Raw genomic sequence first — 19,123 nt, 5'->3', positions numbered from 1 at the left:
CACTTCTTTCTTTTTTTTCTCACATGTCCTTTGCACACAATTTGCATTTAATGCACTCAACACTCCACAAATTATAGGAGCTGAACTAGTCTGGCCATATGTTGATGCTTCTCATCACTCGTGTTGTTGCCAGCATGCTTCAGCTCGCTCCCTGCTTCAACACACCTGCTTGCATTGACAGGATCATTACCGGGCTTTACCAGGCTCTTCAGGTGTGTTGAAGAAGGGAGAGAGCTAAAGCACACTGCACAGCAGCTCACCAGGAACAGGGATAGGCACCACTGATCACCAAATCAACATTTGATAAATAACGCAAAAATGAAGACTGAATGAAGCCCAGAAAGAAACGCAGAAAAGAGCACAATAAAAGCAGCATCCCTGCTCCAGGTTGATCTGATTTGCACCACCATCTCAGAAAACAGACACACGGATAAATAGCACTTTCATGTGGTAGTAAATCAATTTTCAAGAAAATGGTGACCCTGTTGATTCTGAGAGCACTGCTCTCTTTCTCATGTCTTGCCAGATTGAGTCAAAACACTTTGCGTTCCCCCAGATCCACCGATGTGTCACCTGGAGGGACGAGTGTGTCTGATCCTTATGTTTCACGGCAGCAGAGCAGAGGGAAGGCGGAAAGAGAAAGAAAAACACTGAATCGGTGCTCATCGGTAAGCTGTCAGTGGAAGAAAAGCTCTCTTCACTTTTTAAACATCACATTACACTCTAATGTCTTCACTTCCTAATCCTATGTGACACACAGAGCCTACATAATGTGCTGAGAGTGGAGGGAGTGAACGCAGTGAGAGCAGTTAAAGGTAAACTCGCCTAATTTCAGGGGCTCAGCGGAAAAAATACTGGGAAGGAACAGCCTGTCTCTTTAACGGCAGCTTTTGTTTCAGTTTCTATTACTTGCATCTGTTTCCTCATGTGTACTAGATTCTTTTGGATTCACTGAGTCGAGAACAGGTATGGAAGTGCAGTCATTTGAACGATATGTTCTCAATTTAATGTGATTGTTGTGGAATTTTGTTGAGACGGAGACAAAGATGATGAGTCGAGGTGTCGATGCTGCACAAGGATTTATTTTAGGATTGCAAGAGATACGGACGAGTCAGTAAACCTAACGCTCACACAGAACTCCAACTTTCTCCGGCATGACTTCGGTCAGCCCGGTTCATATGGATGATATCTCCCAGAATAACATCTGAGGCTCTAATTTGACGGCGCAACTTGGCGATGATCAGCAGCGGAGGCAGCGCATTCCTATTTTCGACAGGCGCAGAAGAGGGTTTCTGACCGGTCTGCTGCACTTGCGCCGAGATGGGCGTGGCGGCGCACCAGGGGGAGGGCTCGACAGAATCAGCTGGGCGCAGTGAGAGTTTATTGCAGAAGGTGTGAGCAGGCTGGGGAGGAGGATCTGATGATAATTTGTCTGAGAAAACCTCAGAGGCAGGGTTTCAGCTTGTCAGTGTCATGAAAGACACACAAAATCACTCATGAACCACATAATTGTTTTAATTATCTTCTTTAGCACTAGAACATCCAAGACGATCTGACAGACCATTTGGGTTTTTAGAATTCAAATAAATCTGTTAAAAATAATTCCCCTGTCTTGTAGTTCTTTGACTTTTCCTAAATATGTGTCTTGTATGTTTTTCTGAAGCAAATAAGGTCCTAACAATGACACACATAATATTACAAAGCATTTATACCTCCAAAGGCCAACAGTGGTCTGTGAGACGTATTATTTATTTATTTATTATTATTATCATTATTATTATTATTATTATTATTATTATTATTATTATTATTATTATTATTATTATTAGACTGATTAAAAACAGGCACTTCACGGGGCTTTTTTTTTCTTCTGTGATTGATTTGTTTTGGTTCATGCGCGCATCTGAACAGGGGGCTAGCTCTGACAGCAGACAATCAGACAGATGGCCAAAAATATCAAGCAAATCCCAAAAGAAAGACAATAAAAAGAGGCATAATGAAGAGATAGAAGGTGGAAGAAGCTTTAGCAATGATACAGGAGGTCAGTGAGGGGGACTCGGATGGCGGAGACGTGTCGGATATCAGCGATCTTGACTGGAGTGAAGAGGAGGAATGTTCTGAATCAGAGTCAGAACAGTCGCGGGCCAAACAGCGAAACAAATATAATTCTGCTGCCCCAAAAATACCGGACCGACCTCCAGCTGCTGCACAGTCCAGCGTAGAACCTGCAGTGGCGCATGAAGCGCTCACGCGTCACCTCCAGGTAGAGAATTACTGTAGGCTGCCAGTTTACAACTAAATAATAATAACATAAAATGGTGTAAAATTATTATTATTATCATTATTTAAACTAATGTAATACATCTGAGCACAACAGTGAACACGGTATTGACAGCAGGGGCACTGCAGCGTCTCCAGATGTGCCAGTTACAGATTCAGGTAAAATATTAAAGCCGCAAGCGGCGTTGGACGGGACCTCGCCCTCTGGCAAGGTGGCCCCACTGAGGCCGTCCTCGTACCTTGATGACCGAAGTCCAGGTCACTGGGAACCTTGCTCCTCCATAGACTTCCAGCACCCTCTCACCCACTAACATGGAGTTGTTAGCATCTCCTATCCGCTGATATAGAGTTGTTAGCATCTCTCATCCGCTAGCATGGGGCTGTTAGCATCTCCCATCCACTAACATGTAGCTGTTAGCATCTTCCATCCACTAACATGTGGCTGTTAGCACTGAAGTCCAGGTCATTGGGAACCTTGCCAGTACATAAACATTCATTTTCATGACTTGACCTCATTTTTTGTTGTAATTGGGCTTTTAATTTGAAGGAACTTTGAGCTTTTATTTTGGAAAGGCAGTACACGCTGTCATAATCACCAGCTGAGCCCTTGGTACTCCATAAACATACATTTTCATGACTCTACCTCATTTTCTGTTTTAAACGGGCTTTTCTTTGGAAGGAATTTTTTTATTTTAATTTGGAAAGGTAGTACAGGCAACTTCGGTTATTTGACACCTGGACATTATTTATAGGTGTGTGCCTGCTCATTTATTCACTCAGACAAACATCGTGCAGCTCGGAGTCCTTCAGAAGTTATTTAGATCCAACCGATTCAGTGGGGGCCACGGCAATGGAGCTTCCCGCACTGCAGCTCCGAGAGTGACTTCTGACATCGCTGAAACTCTGAAAGAAGGATGAATTTGTTGGAAACAAGCTTGAATACTATGTTTTGGGCCTTCAGAGACCTATATGACATGACTGAAAAATAGCATCATATGTACCCTTTAATCACAGCTGCTGTCGACTGCACTGCATGCCCAAATATGGTCAGTAGTGGACTTCCTGTTGGATTTAGGTTATTGGTGTCAATGGGTGATTTTTAGATCTCGATGAGTTGAACACATGAGCAATTGGTTTTATCTCTCTACGACATTCCTACGGGTTGCAGTGGCCATTTTTTCCAAAAATGTGACTTTTATTTTGAAGGGCTGATAAAATCCACACAGTGTGACTTTTGACAAAGTTTGAAACATCGTTTGTAGAGAAGCTTCTCCTCTTTCAGGCCGCATTACTTTGACGTCTCTACGACAAATGGTCTCGGACAAGATAATTTTTAAATGAGGAGTGATTTTTACTTTGAAAGGGAAATAGCGGACTTCCTGTTGGATTTAAGTTATTGTTGTCAATGAGAGATTTTAAGATCTCGATGAGGTGAATACGTGAGCCATTGATTTTATCTCTCTACGACATTCCTACGGGCCACAGCTTCCGTTTTTTAAAAAATATGACTTTTATTTTGAAGGGCTGATAAAATCCACACCGTGTGACTTTTGAAAAAGTTGTGCACATCGTTTGTAGAGAAACTTGTCCTCTATCAGGCCATGCTACTCTGACATCTGTTCAACAAACGGTCTTGAGTGGTATAACGTTTTCATGAGAAGTGTTTTTTACATTGAAAGGGAAATAGCGGACTTCCTGTTGGATTTAGGTAATGCATGTCAATGGATGATTTTTAGAACTTGATGAGACAAACACTTGAGCAATTGGGTTGATCTCTCTAAGACATTCCCACAGGCCGCAGCGCAGGAGTTTTTTTTTTTTCCCAAATTTTACACTGAAAGGGAAATAGCGGACTTCCTGTTGGATTTAGGTATAGGTATGTCTCTTGGTAAATTGTAGAGCTCGATGAGACGAACTCATCCATGTTGATTTTATTTCTCTGCGACATTCGAGCGGGTCGCAGTGTCCATTGTAGTGTTGCAAGTGCGTTTTTAGACCTCAAACTTTAAGGGTTAATAAAATCCACACCGTGAGACTTTTGAAAAAGTTTTGAACAACTTTGTGAGAGACACTTGTCCTCTTTTATTTGGCACTACTCTGACGTCTCTACGACAAGCAGTCTCGGAGCAGATAATTTTTAAAGGAGGAGTCATTTTTTGCCAAATTTTACACTGAAAGGGAAATAGTGGACTTCCTGTTGGGTTTAGGACATTTTTGTCAATGAGAGACTTTTAGATCTCGAGGAGACGAACGCATCCACATCGATTTGGTCTCTCTGCGACATTCCTAATGGTTGCTGTGGCTATTTTACTGTTTCTAGGTGGCGCTAGAGAGCAGATGAGGTTATAGGGTTAATTTTTTCATTATATCAAGTGCCCACCGGTCCGGATGTCCGTGCCAAATTTGGTGAGTTTTCGTGCAAGTTTAGGGGGTCAAATTAGTGCTCGAGCGCGACAGTAAAATAATAATAAGAAATTAAAGCCGCAAGCGGCATTGGACGGGACCTCGCCCTCTGGCAAGGTGGCCCGACTGAGGTCGTCTTCGTACCTTGATGACCGAAGTCCAGGTCACTGGGAACCTTGCTCCTCCATAGACTTCCAGCACCCTCTCAACCACTAACATGGAGTTGTTAGCATCCCCCATCCGCTGACGTGGAGCTGTTAGCATCTGTCATCCGCTAACATGTAGCTGTTAGCATCTCCCATCCGCTAGCATGTAGCTGTTAGCATCTCCCATCCACTCACGTGTAGCTGTTAGCATCTTCCATCCGCTAACATTTAGCTGTTAGCATCTCCCATCCGCTAACATGTAGCTGTTAGCATCTCTCATCCGCTAGCATGTAGCTGTTAGCATCTCCCATCCGCTAACATGTAGCTGTTAGCATCTTCCATCCGCTAGCATGTAGCTGTTAGCATCTCTCACCCGCTAGCATGTAGCTGTTAGCATCTTCCATCCGCTAACATGTAGCTGTTAGCATCTCCCATCCGCTAGCATGTAGCTGTTAGCATCTTCCATCCGCTAACATGTAGCTGTTAGCATCTCTCATCCGCTAGCATGTAGCTGTTAGCATCTCCCATCCGCTAGCATGTAGCTGTTAGCATCTTCCATCCGCTAACATGTAGCTGTTAGCATCTCCCATCCGCTAACATGTAGCTGTTAGCATGTCCCACCCACTAACATGTAGCTGTTAGCATCTGTCATCCGCTAACATGTAGCTATTAGCATCTCCCATCCGCTAACATGTAGCTGTTAGCATCTCCCATCCGCTAACATGTAGCTGTTAGCATCTCCCATCCACTAACATGTAGCTGTTAGCATCTGTCATCTGATTCAGCAGGGGCCACAGCAATGGATTGCAGTGCGGGAAGCTCCATTGCCGTGGCCCCCGCTGAATCGGTTGGATTTAAATAACTTCTGAAGGAATCCAAGCTGCACCATGTTTGTCTGAGTGAGTATATGAGCAGGCACACACCTATAAATAAGGTCCAGGTATAAAAAAAACCGGAGTTGCCCTTTAACACTGTTGAATTTGAAATTATCCCTGTGCTTTGTTAAAAATGTCATATTTTGCAAAAATATGGGGTGTGAGGCTCTTATTTTGATAGTCATGTCTGCTCCACTATGTCAAACACCAATATATCCATGTGAGTGTGATTCCATACATTCATTTGCCTGTTTGAGCAGCAATCCATCACTCGTGTGATTTATGGTCACGGAGCGCCATCTACTGTGGAAAGCAGGGACAACATGGAGAATGTTTTACAGCAGCTCTCAGATCAGCCCTGAGGCTCAATGCCCATATATGGCATAAGTAGGTCACATGATGTTAGAGTGTGACTCGGCAGACACACAGTTTCTCTTTGGTCAAAACAGCTGGGGAAATGCATTTCCGTGGACCAAAGTGAGCAAACAATGTCAGAAAGTGATAGGAAATTTAGTTGTCTTTCACTGGAGAGCTTTTCAGAGCAGTCAGACTTATAATTTTGACCATGGAAGCCTTAATTGGTGAAGAAGGAGAGAGTTTTTGAGCAAAAATGTACAATAAAAGTGTGAATGACGGACTTCCTGTTTGATTCAGGTCATGGGTACGAGTGAGTAAGTTGTAGATCTCAATGAGACGAACGCGTGCATATGTTTCTTTTCTCTGTACGACACTGTGAAGGGTGAAACAGTCCATATTAGTGGTTTTTGAGTGAAAAGTGTTTTGAGGCACATTTGATTTGACAGGAAATAACGGACTTCCTGCTGGATTTAGGTATAGGTATGTCTCTTGGTAAATTGTAGAGCTCGATGAGACGAACTCATCCATGTTGATTTTATTTCTCTGCGACATTCGTGCGGATCGCACTGTCCATTGTAGTGTTGCAAGTGCGTTTTCAGACTTCAAACTTTAAGGGTTAATAAAATCCACACCCTGAGACTTTTGAAAAAGTTTTTAACAACTTTGTGAGAGAAACTTGTCCTCTTTTATTTGGCACTACTCTGACGTCTCCACGACAAGCGGTCTCGGAGCAGATAATTTTTAAAGGAGGAGTCATTTTTTGCCGAATTTTACACTGAAAGTGAAATACCGGACTTCCTGTGCGATTTAGGTCAAAAATAACAGATCATTATTTTTAGATCTCGAGGAGACGAACGCGTGAGCGTTGGTTTGATCTCTCTACGACATTCCTGGGAGTAAAGGCAGCTATTCTACTGTTTGTAGGTGGCGCTAGAGAGCAGATGATGTCATGGGGTAAATTTTTGTATTTTATCAAATGTTTCGCGAGTCCGGATGTGCCTGCCAAATTTGGTGAGTTTTCGTGCATGTTTAGGGGGTCAAATTAGCCGTCGAAGTGGCGTCGGAATAATAAATAATAAGAAGAAACGAACGAAGAACAATAGAGGCCTTGCCCTCAGGCAAGGTGGCCTCAGTTGAGGCCACCTCGCCCTCGGGCTCGGTCCCTAACAAACGGACGAAGAACAATAGAGGCCTTGCCCTCAGGCAAGGTGGCCTCAGTTGAGGCCACCTCGCCCTCGGGCTCGGTCCCTAATTATATCCTCCATTAAAGTACAGCAAACCATGTATTTTTCGTTTCCAAAAATTAATTTTAGAACGAACATATTTTCTGAATTAAAGCCGCAAGCGGCATTGGACGGGACCTCGCCCTCTGGCAAGGTGGCCCCACTGAGGTCGTCCTTGTACCTTGATGACTGAAGTCCAGGTCACTGGGAACCTTGCTCCTCCATAAACAACCGTTTTCATGACTTGACCTCATTTTCTGTTGTAAATGGCCTTTTATTTTGAAGGGAATTTGGGCTTTCGTTTTGGAAACGTAGTACATGCTTCCACTAACACTGTTTACCCCGAAATTAGGAAGCTGCTTTGTTAAAAATGTCATTTCTTGCAAAAAAGCGACTTTTATTTTGAAGGGGTGTGAGGCTTTTATTTTGATAGTCATGAGTGCTCCACTTTAGCAAAGACCAATGTATACATGTTGCTCCTCCATAAACATCCATTATCAGGACTTGACCTCATTATCTGTTGTAAATAGGCTTTTATTTTGAAGGGATGTTGACCTTATAATTTAGAACCGTAGTACATGCTTCCACTAATACTGTTTAAACTGAAATTAGGAAGCTGCTTTGTTAAAAATGTCATTTTTAGCAAAAATGTGACTTTTAATTTGAAGGGGCGTGAGGGTTTTATTTTGGTAGTCATGTCTGCTCCACTTTTGCAAAAAGTGCAAGTCAAAGTCTCCCTATGCACAAGTGCATGAGGCTTCACCTGTCTCCGTTTCTTACCACCATGCCACACAGCGACTGTGAGTAGTGAAAGCTGCAGTGGGGGGGGGGGGGGGGGGGGGGGGGGTGTGAGACCTGTGGTCAACACACTACCCCGTTCTATATATGCCGAGCAACTGGTTAGAAGATAGTATGTACTATTTGCAAGGTGTTCAGTCTGACCCGGCCGGGACACGAACCCACGACCTTGTGGTTGTGAGGCGGATGCTCTACCACTCAGCCATCACTCCAGCAGAGAAGTAAGTGATTCCACTAACACTATTGAATACAATACAATCCACTTTATTTCTATGGGACATTTAAGCAACAGATGTTTCCAAAGTGCTGCACAGCAGAATAAAAACTACAATGGGATATAAAACTGAGAAATAAATCCATCAGAACAAAAAGAAAATTCAAAGATAAGTAAAAAAAAAAAAAAAAGAAAAGAAAAAAAAACCTGTTGAACCTGAAATTATGAACATGCTTTGTTAAAAATGTCATTTTTTGCAAACATGTGACTTATTTTGAAGGGGTGTGAGGCTTTTATTTTGATAGTCATGTGTTCTTTGCTTTCACGAACACCAATATATCCATTTGAGTGTCAGAGTAGCATTATTCCATACATCCCATTGTCTGTCTGTGCATCCACGTATCCATCCATCCATCATTTATCCACCAACTTAAAGACTGATTTCAGGTGTATGGTGTGTATCAGGTGACATTTCTGCAGGGTGACATCTGTTTAGATCATTCCAATGTGTTTCAAGTGTTGCTTCCTCAGTGGCTTGCTGCTGCAGGGGCACTGCTGCTTCAGTCATGTGTGATTTGTGGTCACGGTGCGCCATCTACTGTGGAAAGCAGGTGCAACATGCAGAATGTTGCCCAGAGGCTCAATGCCCATATATGGCATAAGTAGGTCACATGATGTTAGAGTGTGACTCGGCAGACACACAGTTTGTCTTTGGTCAAAACAGCTGGGGAAATGCATTTCCGTGGACCAAAGTGAGCAAACAATGTCAGAAAGTGATAGGGAATTTAGTTGTCTTTCACTGTAGAGCTTTTCAGAGCAGTCAGACTTATAGTTTTTAAACAGGAGGCTTAATTGATGAAGAAGGTGAGATTTTTGAGCAAAATTTGAGCAAAATTTTGAGCAGAAAGTGTGAATGACGGACTTCCTGTTTGATTTAGGTCATAGGCACGAGTGAGAAAGTTGTAGGTCTCGATGAGACGAACGCGTGCATATGTTTCTTTTCTCTGTACGACATTCTGAAAGACAAACAATACATTGTCTTGGTTTTGGGGTGAGGAGTATTTTCAGGCACATTTGATTTGACAGGAAATAACGGACTTCCTGTTGGATTTAGGTATAGGTATGTCTCTTGGTAAATTGTAGAGCTCGATGAGACGAACTCATCCATGTTGATTTTATTTCTCTGCGACATTCGTGCGGGTCGCACTGTCCATTGTAGTGTTGCAAGTGCGTTTTCAGACTTCAAACTTTAAGGGTTAATAAAATCCACACCCTGAGACTTTTGAAAAAGTTTTTAACAACTTTGTGAGAGAAACTTGTCCTCTTTTATTTGGCACTGCTCTGACGTCTCCACGACAAGCGGTCTCGGCACAGATAATTTTTAAAGGAGGAGTCATTTTCGGCTGATTTTCATCAAAATTTGACATATAACTTGAAATAGCGGACTTCCTGTTGGATTTAGCATAAAAATATCAGATCCTTTTTTGTAGATCTCAAGGAGACGAACGCATGAGAGTTGGTTTGATCTCTCTGCGACATTCCTGCGAGTTACGGTGGGCTTTTTTCACGTTTCTAGGTGGCGCTAGAGAGCGGATGGAGTTAAGGGGTTAATTTTTCAATTGGATAAAATTTTTTGCCAGTCTGCATGTGCCTGCCAATTTTGGTGAGTTTTTGAGCATGTTTAGGGGGTCAAATTTGCCGTCGAACACACGGTATGTATAATAATAATAATAAGAAACGAACGAAGAACAATAGAGGCCTTGCCCTCAGGCAAGGTGGCCTCAGTTGAGGCCACCTCGCCCTCGGGCTCGGTCCCTAATTAAAGCCGCAAGCGGCATTGGACGGGACCTCGCCCTCTGGCAAGGTGGCCTGACTGAGGTCGTCCTTGTACATTGATGACCGAAGTCCAGGTCACTGGGAACCTTGCTCCTCCATAGACTTCCAGCACCCTGTCACCGAACATGGAGTTGTTAGTATGTCCCATCCACTAACATGTAGCTGTTAGCATCTGTCACCCACTAACATGGAGTTATTAGCATCTCCAATCCATTAACATGTAGATATTAGCATCTGTCATACACTAACATGAAGGTGTTAGCATCTGTCATCCGCTGACATGTAGCTGTTAGCATCTCTCATCCGCTAACATGGAGTTGTTAGCATGTCCCACGCTAACATGTAGCTGTTAGCATCTCCCATCCGCTAACATGTAGCTGTCAGCATCTCCTATCCGCTAACATGGAGTTGTTAGCATGTCCCACCCACTAACATGTAGCTGTTAGCATCTGTCATCCGCTAACATGTAGCTGTTAGCATCTCCCATCCGCTAACATGTAGCTGTTAGCATCTCCCATCCGCTAACATGTAGCTGTTAGCATCTGTCATATGATTCAGCAGGGGCCACGGCAATGGATTGCAGTGCGGGAAGCTCCATTGCCGTGGCCCCTGCTGAATCGGTTGGATTTAAATAACTTCTGAAGGAATCCAAGCTGCACCATGTTTGTCTGAGTGAGTATATGAGCAGGCACACACCTATAAATAAGGTCCAGGTATCAAAAAAACCGGAGTTGCCCTTTAACACTGTTGAATTTGAAATTATCCCTGTGCTTTGTTAAAAATGTCATATTTTGCAAAAATATGGGGTGTGAGGCTCTGATTTTGATAGTCATGTCTGCTCCACTATGTCAAACACCAATATATCCATGTGAGTGTGATTCCATACATTCATTTGCCTGTTTGAGCAGCAATCCATCACTCGTGTGATTTATGGTCACGGAGCGCCATCTACTGTGGAAAGCAGGGACAACATGCAGAATGTTTTACAGCAGCTCTCAGATCAGCCCTGAGGCTCAATGCCCATATATGGCATAAGTAGGTCACATGATGTTAGAGTGTGACTCGGCAGACACACAGTTTCTCTTTGGTCAAAACAGCTGGGGAAATGCATTTCCGTGGACCAAAGTGAGCAAACAATTTCAGAAAGTGATAGGAAATTTAGTTGTCTTTCACTGTAGAGCTTTTCAGAGCAGTCAGACTTATAGTTTTGAAACGGGAGGCTTAATTGATGAAAAAGGAGAGAGTTTTTGAGCAAAATTTGAGCAAAATTTTGAGCAGAAAGTGTGAATGACGGACTTCCTGTTGCATTTAGGTCATAGGCACGAGTGAGAAAGTTGTAGATCTCGATGAGACGAACGCGTGCATATGTTTCTTCTCTCTGTACCACACTGTGAAGGGTGAAACAGTCCATATTAGTGGTTTTTGAGTGAAAAGTGTTTTGAGGCACATTTGATTTGACAGGAAATAGCGGACTTCCTGTTGGATTTAGGTATAGGTATGTCTCTTGGTAAATTGTAGAGCTCGATGAGACGAACTCATCCATGTTGATTTTATTTCTCTGCGACATTCGTGCGGGTCGCACTGTCCATTGTAGTGTTGCAAGTGCGTTTTCAGACTTCAAACTTTAAGGGTTAATAAAATCCACACCCTGAGACTTTTGAAAAAGTTTTTAACAACTTTGTGAGAGAAACTTGTCCTCTTTTATTTGGCACCAACCTGACGTCTCCACGACAAGCGGTCTGGGAGCAGATAATTTTTAAAGGAGGAGTCATTTTTTGCCAAATTTTACACTGAAAGGGAAATAGTGGACTTCCTGTTGGGTTTAGGACATTTTTGTCAATGAGAGACTTTTAGATCTCGAGGAGACGAACGCATCCACATCGATTTGGTCTCTCTGCGACATTCCTAATGGTTGCTGTGGCTATTTTACTGTTTCTAGGTGGCGCTAGAGAGCAGATGAGGTTATAGGGTTAATTTTTTCATTATATCAAGTGCCCACCGGTCCGGATGTCCGTGCCAAATTTGGTGAGTTTTCGTGCATGTTTAGGGGGTCAAATTAGTGCTCGAGTGCGACAGTAAAATAATAAGAAACAAACGGACGAAGAACAATAGAGGCCTTGCCCTCAGGCAAGGTGGCCTCAGTTGAGGCCACCTCGCCCTCGGGCTCGGTCCCTAATAAATACCTTTGTCCTGTAGAGCCTGCAGTCCCAGAATAAAATGAGCAGGGTGAGGACGGGTCGGTGTGGGAAGGTGTCCGTCCTGGTGCGCAGCCGGGGAGACTTATTTTACTAATTAGGGACCGAGCCCGAGGGCGAGGTGGCCTCAACTGAGGCCACCTTGCCTGAGGGCAAGGCCTCTATTGTTCTTCGTTCGTTTCTTCTTATTATTATACTGACACCGTCTTTAAACGCAGTTTTGACCCCCTAAACATGCTCAAAAACTCACCAAAATTGGCAGGCACATGCAGACTGGCAAAAAATTTTATCCAATTGAAAAATTAACCCCTTAACTCCATCCGCTCTCTAGCGCCACCTAGAAACGTGAAAAAAGCCCACCGTAACTCGCAGGAATGTCGCAGAGAGATCAAACCAACTCTCATGCGTTCGTCTCCTTGAGATCTACAAAAAAGGATCTGATATTTTTATGCTAAATTCAACAGGAAGTCCGCTATTTCGCGTTATATGTCAAATTTTGATGAAAATCAGCCGAAAATGACTCCTCCTTTAAAAATTATCTGCTCCGAGACTGCTTGTCGTGGAGACGTCAGAGTGGTGCCAAATAAAAGAGGACAAGTGTCTCTCACAAAGTTGTTAAAAACTTTTTCAAAAGTCTCAGGGTGTGGATTTTATTAACCCTTAAAGTTTGAAGTCTGAAAACGCACTTGCAACACTACAATGGACAGTGCGACCCGCACGAATGTCGCAGAGAAATAAAATCAACATGGATGAGTTCGTCTCATCGAGCTCTACAATTTACCAAGAGACATACCTATACCTAAATCCAACAGGAAGTCCGTTATTTCCTGTCAAATCAAATGTGCCTCAAAACACTTTTCACTCAAAAACCACTAATATGGACTGTTTCACCCTTCACAGTGTGGTACAGAGAAAAGAAACATATGCATGCGTTCGTCTCATCGAGATCTACAACTTTCTCACTCGTGCCTATGACCTAAATGCAACAGGAAGTCCGTCATTCACACTTTCTGCTCAAAATTTTGCTCAAATTTTGCTCAAAAATCTCACCTTCTTCACCAATTAAGGCTTCCATGGTCAAAATTATAAGTCTGAATGCTCTGAAAACTTGACATTTGTAAAGACAACTAAAATGCCTATCAAAGTTGAGGGTGTTTTTTTCATTTTGGGCAACGGGAATGCCAATACCAGCTGTTTTTACCAAAGAGAAACTGTGTGTCTGCCGAGTCACACTCTAACATCATGTGACCTACTTATGCCATATATGGGCATTGAGCCTCAGGGCTGATCTGAGAGCTGCTGTAAAACATTCTGCATGTTGTCCCTGCTTTCCACAGTAGATGGCGCTCCGTGACCATAAATCACACGAGTGATGGATTGCTGCTCAAACAGGCAAATGAATGTATGGAATCACACTCACATGGATATATTGGTGTTTGACATAGTGGAGCAGACATGACTATCAAAATAAGAGCCTCACACCCCATATTTTTTGCAAAATATGACATTTTTAACAAAGCACAGGGATAATTTCAAATTCAACAGTGTTAAAGGGCAACTCCGGTTTTTTTGATACCTGGACCTTATTTATAGGTGTGTGCCTGCTCATATACTCACTCAGACAAACATGGTGCATCTTGGATTCCTTCAGAAGTTATTTAAATCCAACCGATTCAGCGGGGGCCACGGCAATGGAGCTTCCCGCACTGCAATCCATTGCCGTGGCCCCTGCTGAATCAGATGACAGATGCTAACAGCTACATGTTAGTGGATGGGAGATGCTAACAGCTACATGTTAGCGGACGGGAGATGCTAACAGCTACATGCTAGCGGATGGGAGATGCTAACAGCTACATGTTAGCGGATGGAAGATGCTAACAGCTACATGCTAGCGGGTGAGAGATGCTAACAGCTACATGTTAGCGGATGGGAGATGCTAACAACTCCATGTTAGCGGATGGGAGATGCTAACAGCTACATGCTAGGGGATGGAAGATGCTAACAGCTACATGTTAGCGGATGGGAGATGCTAACAGCTACATGCTAGCGGATGAGAGATGCTAACAGCTACATGCTAGCGGATGGGAGATGCTAACAGCTACATGTTAGCGGATGGAAGATGCTAACAGCTACATGTGAGCGGATGGGAGATGCTAACAGCTACATGTTAGCGGATGGGAGATGCTAACAGCTACATGCTTGCGGGTGAGAGATGCTAACAGCTACATGCTAGCGGATGGAAGATGCTAACAGCTACATGTTAGCGGATGAGAGATGCTAACAGCTACATGTTAGCGGGTGAGAGATGCTAACAGCTACATGCTAGCGGATGGGAGATGCTAACAGCTACATGTCAGCGGATGGAAGATGCTAACAGCTACATGTTAGCGGATGGAAGAAGCTAACAGCTACATGTGAGTGGATGGGAGATGCTAACAGCTACATGCTAACGGATGAGAGATGCTAACAGCTACATGCTATCGGATGAGAGATGCTAACAGCTACATGTTAGCGGATGGAAGATGCTAACAACTCCATGTCAGTGGATAGGAGATGCTAACAGCTACATGTTAGCGGATGGGAGATGCTAACAGCTACATGTTAGCGGATGGAAGATGCTAACAGCTACATGTTAGCGGATGACAGATGCTAACAGCTACATGTCAGTAGATAGGAGATGCTAACAGCTACATGCTAGCGGATGAGAGATGCTAACAACTCTATGTCAGCGGATAGGAGATGCTAACAACTGCATGTTAGTGGGTGAGAGGATGCTGGAAGTCTATGGAGGAGCAGGATTCCCAGTGACCTGGACTTCGGTTATCAAGGTACGAGGACGGCCTCAGTGGGGCCACCTTGCCAGAGGGCGAGGTCCCGTCCAACGCCGCTTGCGGCTTTAATTTTAATATGTTCTTGATTATTATTGACAGTTAATAATACAACTATTTTGTGTGTGTTGGCGTGTGTGTGCGTGTGTATCAGGGAAACGAGTGCGCGGAGTGTGAGTGAGAGGTACGCTGCACAAATGCGCACTGTAAAAAGTTCAATACATTTTAAAACCTGATTTGAGGCATTAATAAAGCAGATATGAGGCAGACGTTTTGCTGATGCACTTGATTTAATATTTTGTTTCTTTACCTTAATTTCTAATGCATTAGATTACAGAAAAGCAACCTGTTGGTGTGCTCCTGCGCAAAAACACTGCATATATGACAGTCTGGCTGACCGTAGGGGCCTTTGGAGGGGGGTAAGAATGCTGGCAACATGTGAAGCAGAGCAGAGGATGGAGCAGATAGCAGATGTCGCCACCATTCTCTCATAAATGATTATCCTTCATCTGGGATGGCCGGAATGCCATGTGTGTGATAGGAATTATAGGGAATCATTTCAGAGGACATCGATCTGATGACAACTGAACCAGCAGTCCTAAGTAGACTCACCCAGCTCCCCTGTGCAGCTGCGCTGAGTGATTGGCGTGCAGACACCTGTAATTCTTTGTGCTTTCCCAAATGTATCTTTAAGAGTTATGATGCACACAAATAAAAACAGATTTTCCCTTTCCCTACAAAGTCTTTATGTAGCCTCTAAATGCAGGGTGTCTGCATTTTTATTTCATTTGTCTGGCTCCCCAAGCTCTACAAGAGAATATTTATTTCAAAATGCAGTCATATACATTGTTGCTTCACTATGGTTTAGTATTGAGGCCAGGAAATAAAATGTATTTCATCATGTTAATATAGCAGTGTCCTTCGCTGCAGTGCATTTGAAAAAAAGGAGAGGTGTTCATTTGATTGGTCAAATTGCGCTCAGCTGGGTTAAACCCACTTTCTCTCCTCTCTCTTGCGCGACCTGCGCAGGTGGGTGGGATGGAGGCGTGACTGCGCCTGGTTCACGAAATTAGGACAATTTTCTGGACACGCCCTGTTGACTTTATCCGCCGACGGCGCACTTTGCGCTCCGCTGACAGCGGGCGGATTCGGCGGAGTGTACCAAGTTAGGGCCCCTGTTGTTATTCAGATGAGGGTCCTCTCACCTCAAGGCAGTGTGTCCTGCAGTGTCCCAGGGAGCTCGGAGTCAAAATAGACCATATCAGTGATGATAATTGTCGGATTTATAACAATGAGCACAGATTTGATCTTTTTTACTGTGTACAACAAGATGTTCACCATAAAGAATCATTATCTTCAAGTGGTTTTGCACCTAATGTTTGTCAGTGTAGATTGGTTTGGAAATGCTTTTTCGTGTGTGACACAATCAGGATGGTGTTTTTTGTTGTTTTGCAAATGAGCTAATCAAGAATGAAATGTATCAAAAGTAATTTTTGAATTCGCTGCTTACAAGCATTGGCTGAGATTTATGTTCAGTGTCCTTATTTAAACTACAGGTTCCAAAGCAGAGGTTGGCAAACCATTAAAGGAAATCCAACACCTATTTTTTTGATAGGAATGGCATGGGAAAAGGAGTGTCTGCTAAACATTTCCTTGAAAAAACAATGCACATAGGACGCATACTCTTGGTCCTGAAAGCCTGCATTCCTGCTGTGCACGGTTTCAGCTTGTCTCTGCTTATTGTGTGCACAGCTGTGTGATGAAACACTCATGATATCCAGGTGTGATTTCAGAGAGGCATGTTGCACAGATGAGTTACGCTTATTCTTTTTCATTGACTTGAGTAGCTTTGGGGATGAATTGTACTTGTGATAGTCTGTTGGTTCACTTTGCTTTTTTACTTTGTATGTATGTATTTATTTATTTATTTATTTATTTACAGACAATGGATCCTGTGATTGTAGTTGACGCTGCAGACATTCAGCCAGTGTCCACTGAATCACTGCGTGGTCCGCTTCATGCTCCTCCCACGCTGACAGGAAGTGAGCGCCACCATGTCTTCGTCAGCTACAGCAGCACTGACAACCAGTGGACCCACTCCATCATCAACCAGCTGGAGTCCCGCAGGCTGCAGGTCTGCTACCACGAGCGCGACTTCACTCCCGGCCGCACTGTGCTGGAGAACATGTCTGAGTGTATCCAGGAGAGCCAGAAGGTCCTGCTGGTTCTCAGCCAGGAGTTTGTGAGGAGCCGCTGGTGTCTCCTGGAGGCCAACATGTCTCTGTTCAGAGACTGCTTGGAGAGGAAACCAATCATCCCAGTGCTGCTGGAGCCGGACGTCCCAATCCCCCTCCACCTCTGTCACCTGACGTACCTGGATGCCAGTGATCCCGGCTTCATGAAGAAGCTGCTCAAGGTGCTCTACACGCCAAACCAGCAGCTACAGAGCTCAACGGTGGTGCCTTTCCAGCCTCCCTCCATCTACAATGGGAAGGCCTTGCAGCCTTTGGTTGCTGTCAATGAGGAAGAACTCAATAAATGGAATCCTGGTCACTTCAATGATATGAATGTACCAGACCAGCTGCGTCTGATCATTGAGGATCAAGAGAAGTACAAGCAGGCGATAAGGATTATCAACCGTGTCGCTGAAAATCAACTAATCATGTGTTTTTTCGGGAATGGAGTACTGCTGACCTTGTTTCTGCTTTTTGTGAACTCTGTTGTTGCATTTACTTCTATAGTGATCTATGCATTTGTGTATGACAGTTCTTTACATGTTTCCATTGGGCTGCAGGTGATTGGTATCCTGAATGTTATTATGGTTGGAATTGGGTTCTTGATTTATGCCATAATGTGGAAGAAGGATCAAACAAAGAACAATCTGAGGGCGATGCAGAAAGCTGCTGGAGAGGCAAACATAATTCTCTCAGAGGAGAAGCTCCTAATTGGTTGTATGTCCAATTCAAAACTATCCCTAGTTTATGTTTTTCTGGACGGTTGTAAGCAGGAGTTTGCAGAAACCTTTTCTGAAGATGGTAATGCTGAGAATATGTTTAAAAAAGCACTCAGGTACTTCTCATCAGGTTATGCCTGCTGCCTTACCAAAAGACATTTTCCCTTTTCACTTGGCAGCAGTGGGGGTCACCTGGAGGGAGGGGTCTGTTTCTGTCAGTATGTGTCCCAGCAGCTCAGAACAGAGCAGTGGGAATAGCAGCCAGGACTGGTGCTGGGTCTGGATTTTCTTAGCAACATGTTCTGTCCTCTTATTTGACTATAAAATTACTCTTACAAAATCATCTCTTCATTGCCTAGACTCGTTCCAGCCAGCGTGAGCCAGTTCAAATAGTTTGAGACAAATACTACTGTCACACAGACAATAATGTTGGGTTTCATAGCTTATATTTGATCCTACATTGCATCAACAAGGCTGAAAAGCCTGTCTCTCTACGCACTTCAGCTTAGTACACATAGAGTAATTGCTATTAAATGAATCTATGACATAAAGTTGAATTCTGACTGTCATTTTATGTCTTTGTTTTTTAAAGCTAAGGTTGGCGATTTGAATGAGATACATTTTTTTAAATACTGGTTAAAATGATCTTTATGACCCAATGGGAAGCAATTCATAGCATGTTTTTAAAGTAGAGCGGAAAATATCCGCTATCTACAGCAGGGGTAAAACGGGAAAAACAGCAACCAATAGTCTTGCCGGGACACCTTTTTTTAAACCAATCAAATCCCTTTGCCGTTCGACCTGCCCCCTGCGCATACATGTACGCGTGCACTGACCCTGGTTCAGTGCGCGCGTAGAAGGACAGAGCGTTGTTGCAGAATGTCGGAGAAGAATGTTTGGGGGTTTACTTACCGTTGAGTGCGCCATAACTTGGCGTAGTGCAAATAAAGAAAAACGAAGAAACGAAGCGCTGAGGACAGGTTACGCCAGGAACGCACTGGACACGGAAGCGCCG

At 43.7% G+C, this 19,123-nt stretch overlaps 1 protein-coding gene across 1 annotated transcript; it reads left to right on the top strand.

Moving 5' to 3' along the window:
• The first annotated feature begins 914 nt into the window (after positions 1-914).
• On the top strand, positions 915-18,778 carry LOC115392045 (uncharacterized). Its single transcript, XM_030096546.1, has 2 exons — positions 915-966; positions 17,098-18,778. The coding sequence occupies exon 2, from the start codon at positions 17,101-17,103 to the stop codon at positions 18,364-18,366; it is 1,266 nt and encodes a 421-aa protein (XP_029952406.1). The 5' UTR covers positions 915-966; positions 17,098-17,100; the 3' UTR covers positions 18,367-18,778.
• Positions 18,779-19,123: the final 345 nt, after the last annotated feature.

Source organism: Salarias fasciatus, chromosome 7 (genome assembly GCF_902148845.1).
Source record: "Salarias fasciatus chromosome 7, fSalaFa1.1, whole genome shotgun sequence".
Taxonomy (NCBI): domain Eukaryota; kingdom Metazoa; phylum Chordata; class Actinopteri; order Blenniiformes; family Blenniidae; genus Salarias; species Salarias fasciatus.
Note: the sequence above shows the minus strand (reverse complement) of the source record. Positions and strands in the feature narration are given on the sequence as shown.

Excerpts from the sequence above, each read along its gene's own strand:
- LOC115392045 (XM_030096546.1), top strand. The coding sequence starts at position 17,101 with ATGGATCCTGTGATTGTAGTTGACGCTGCAGACATTCAGCCAGTGTCC.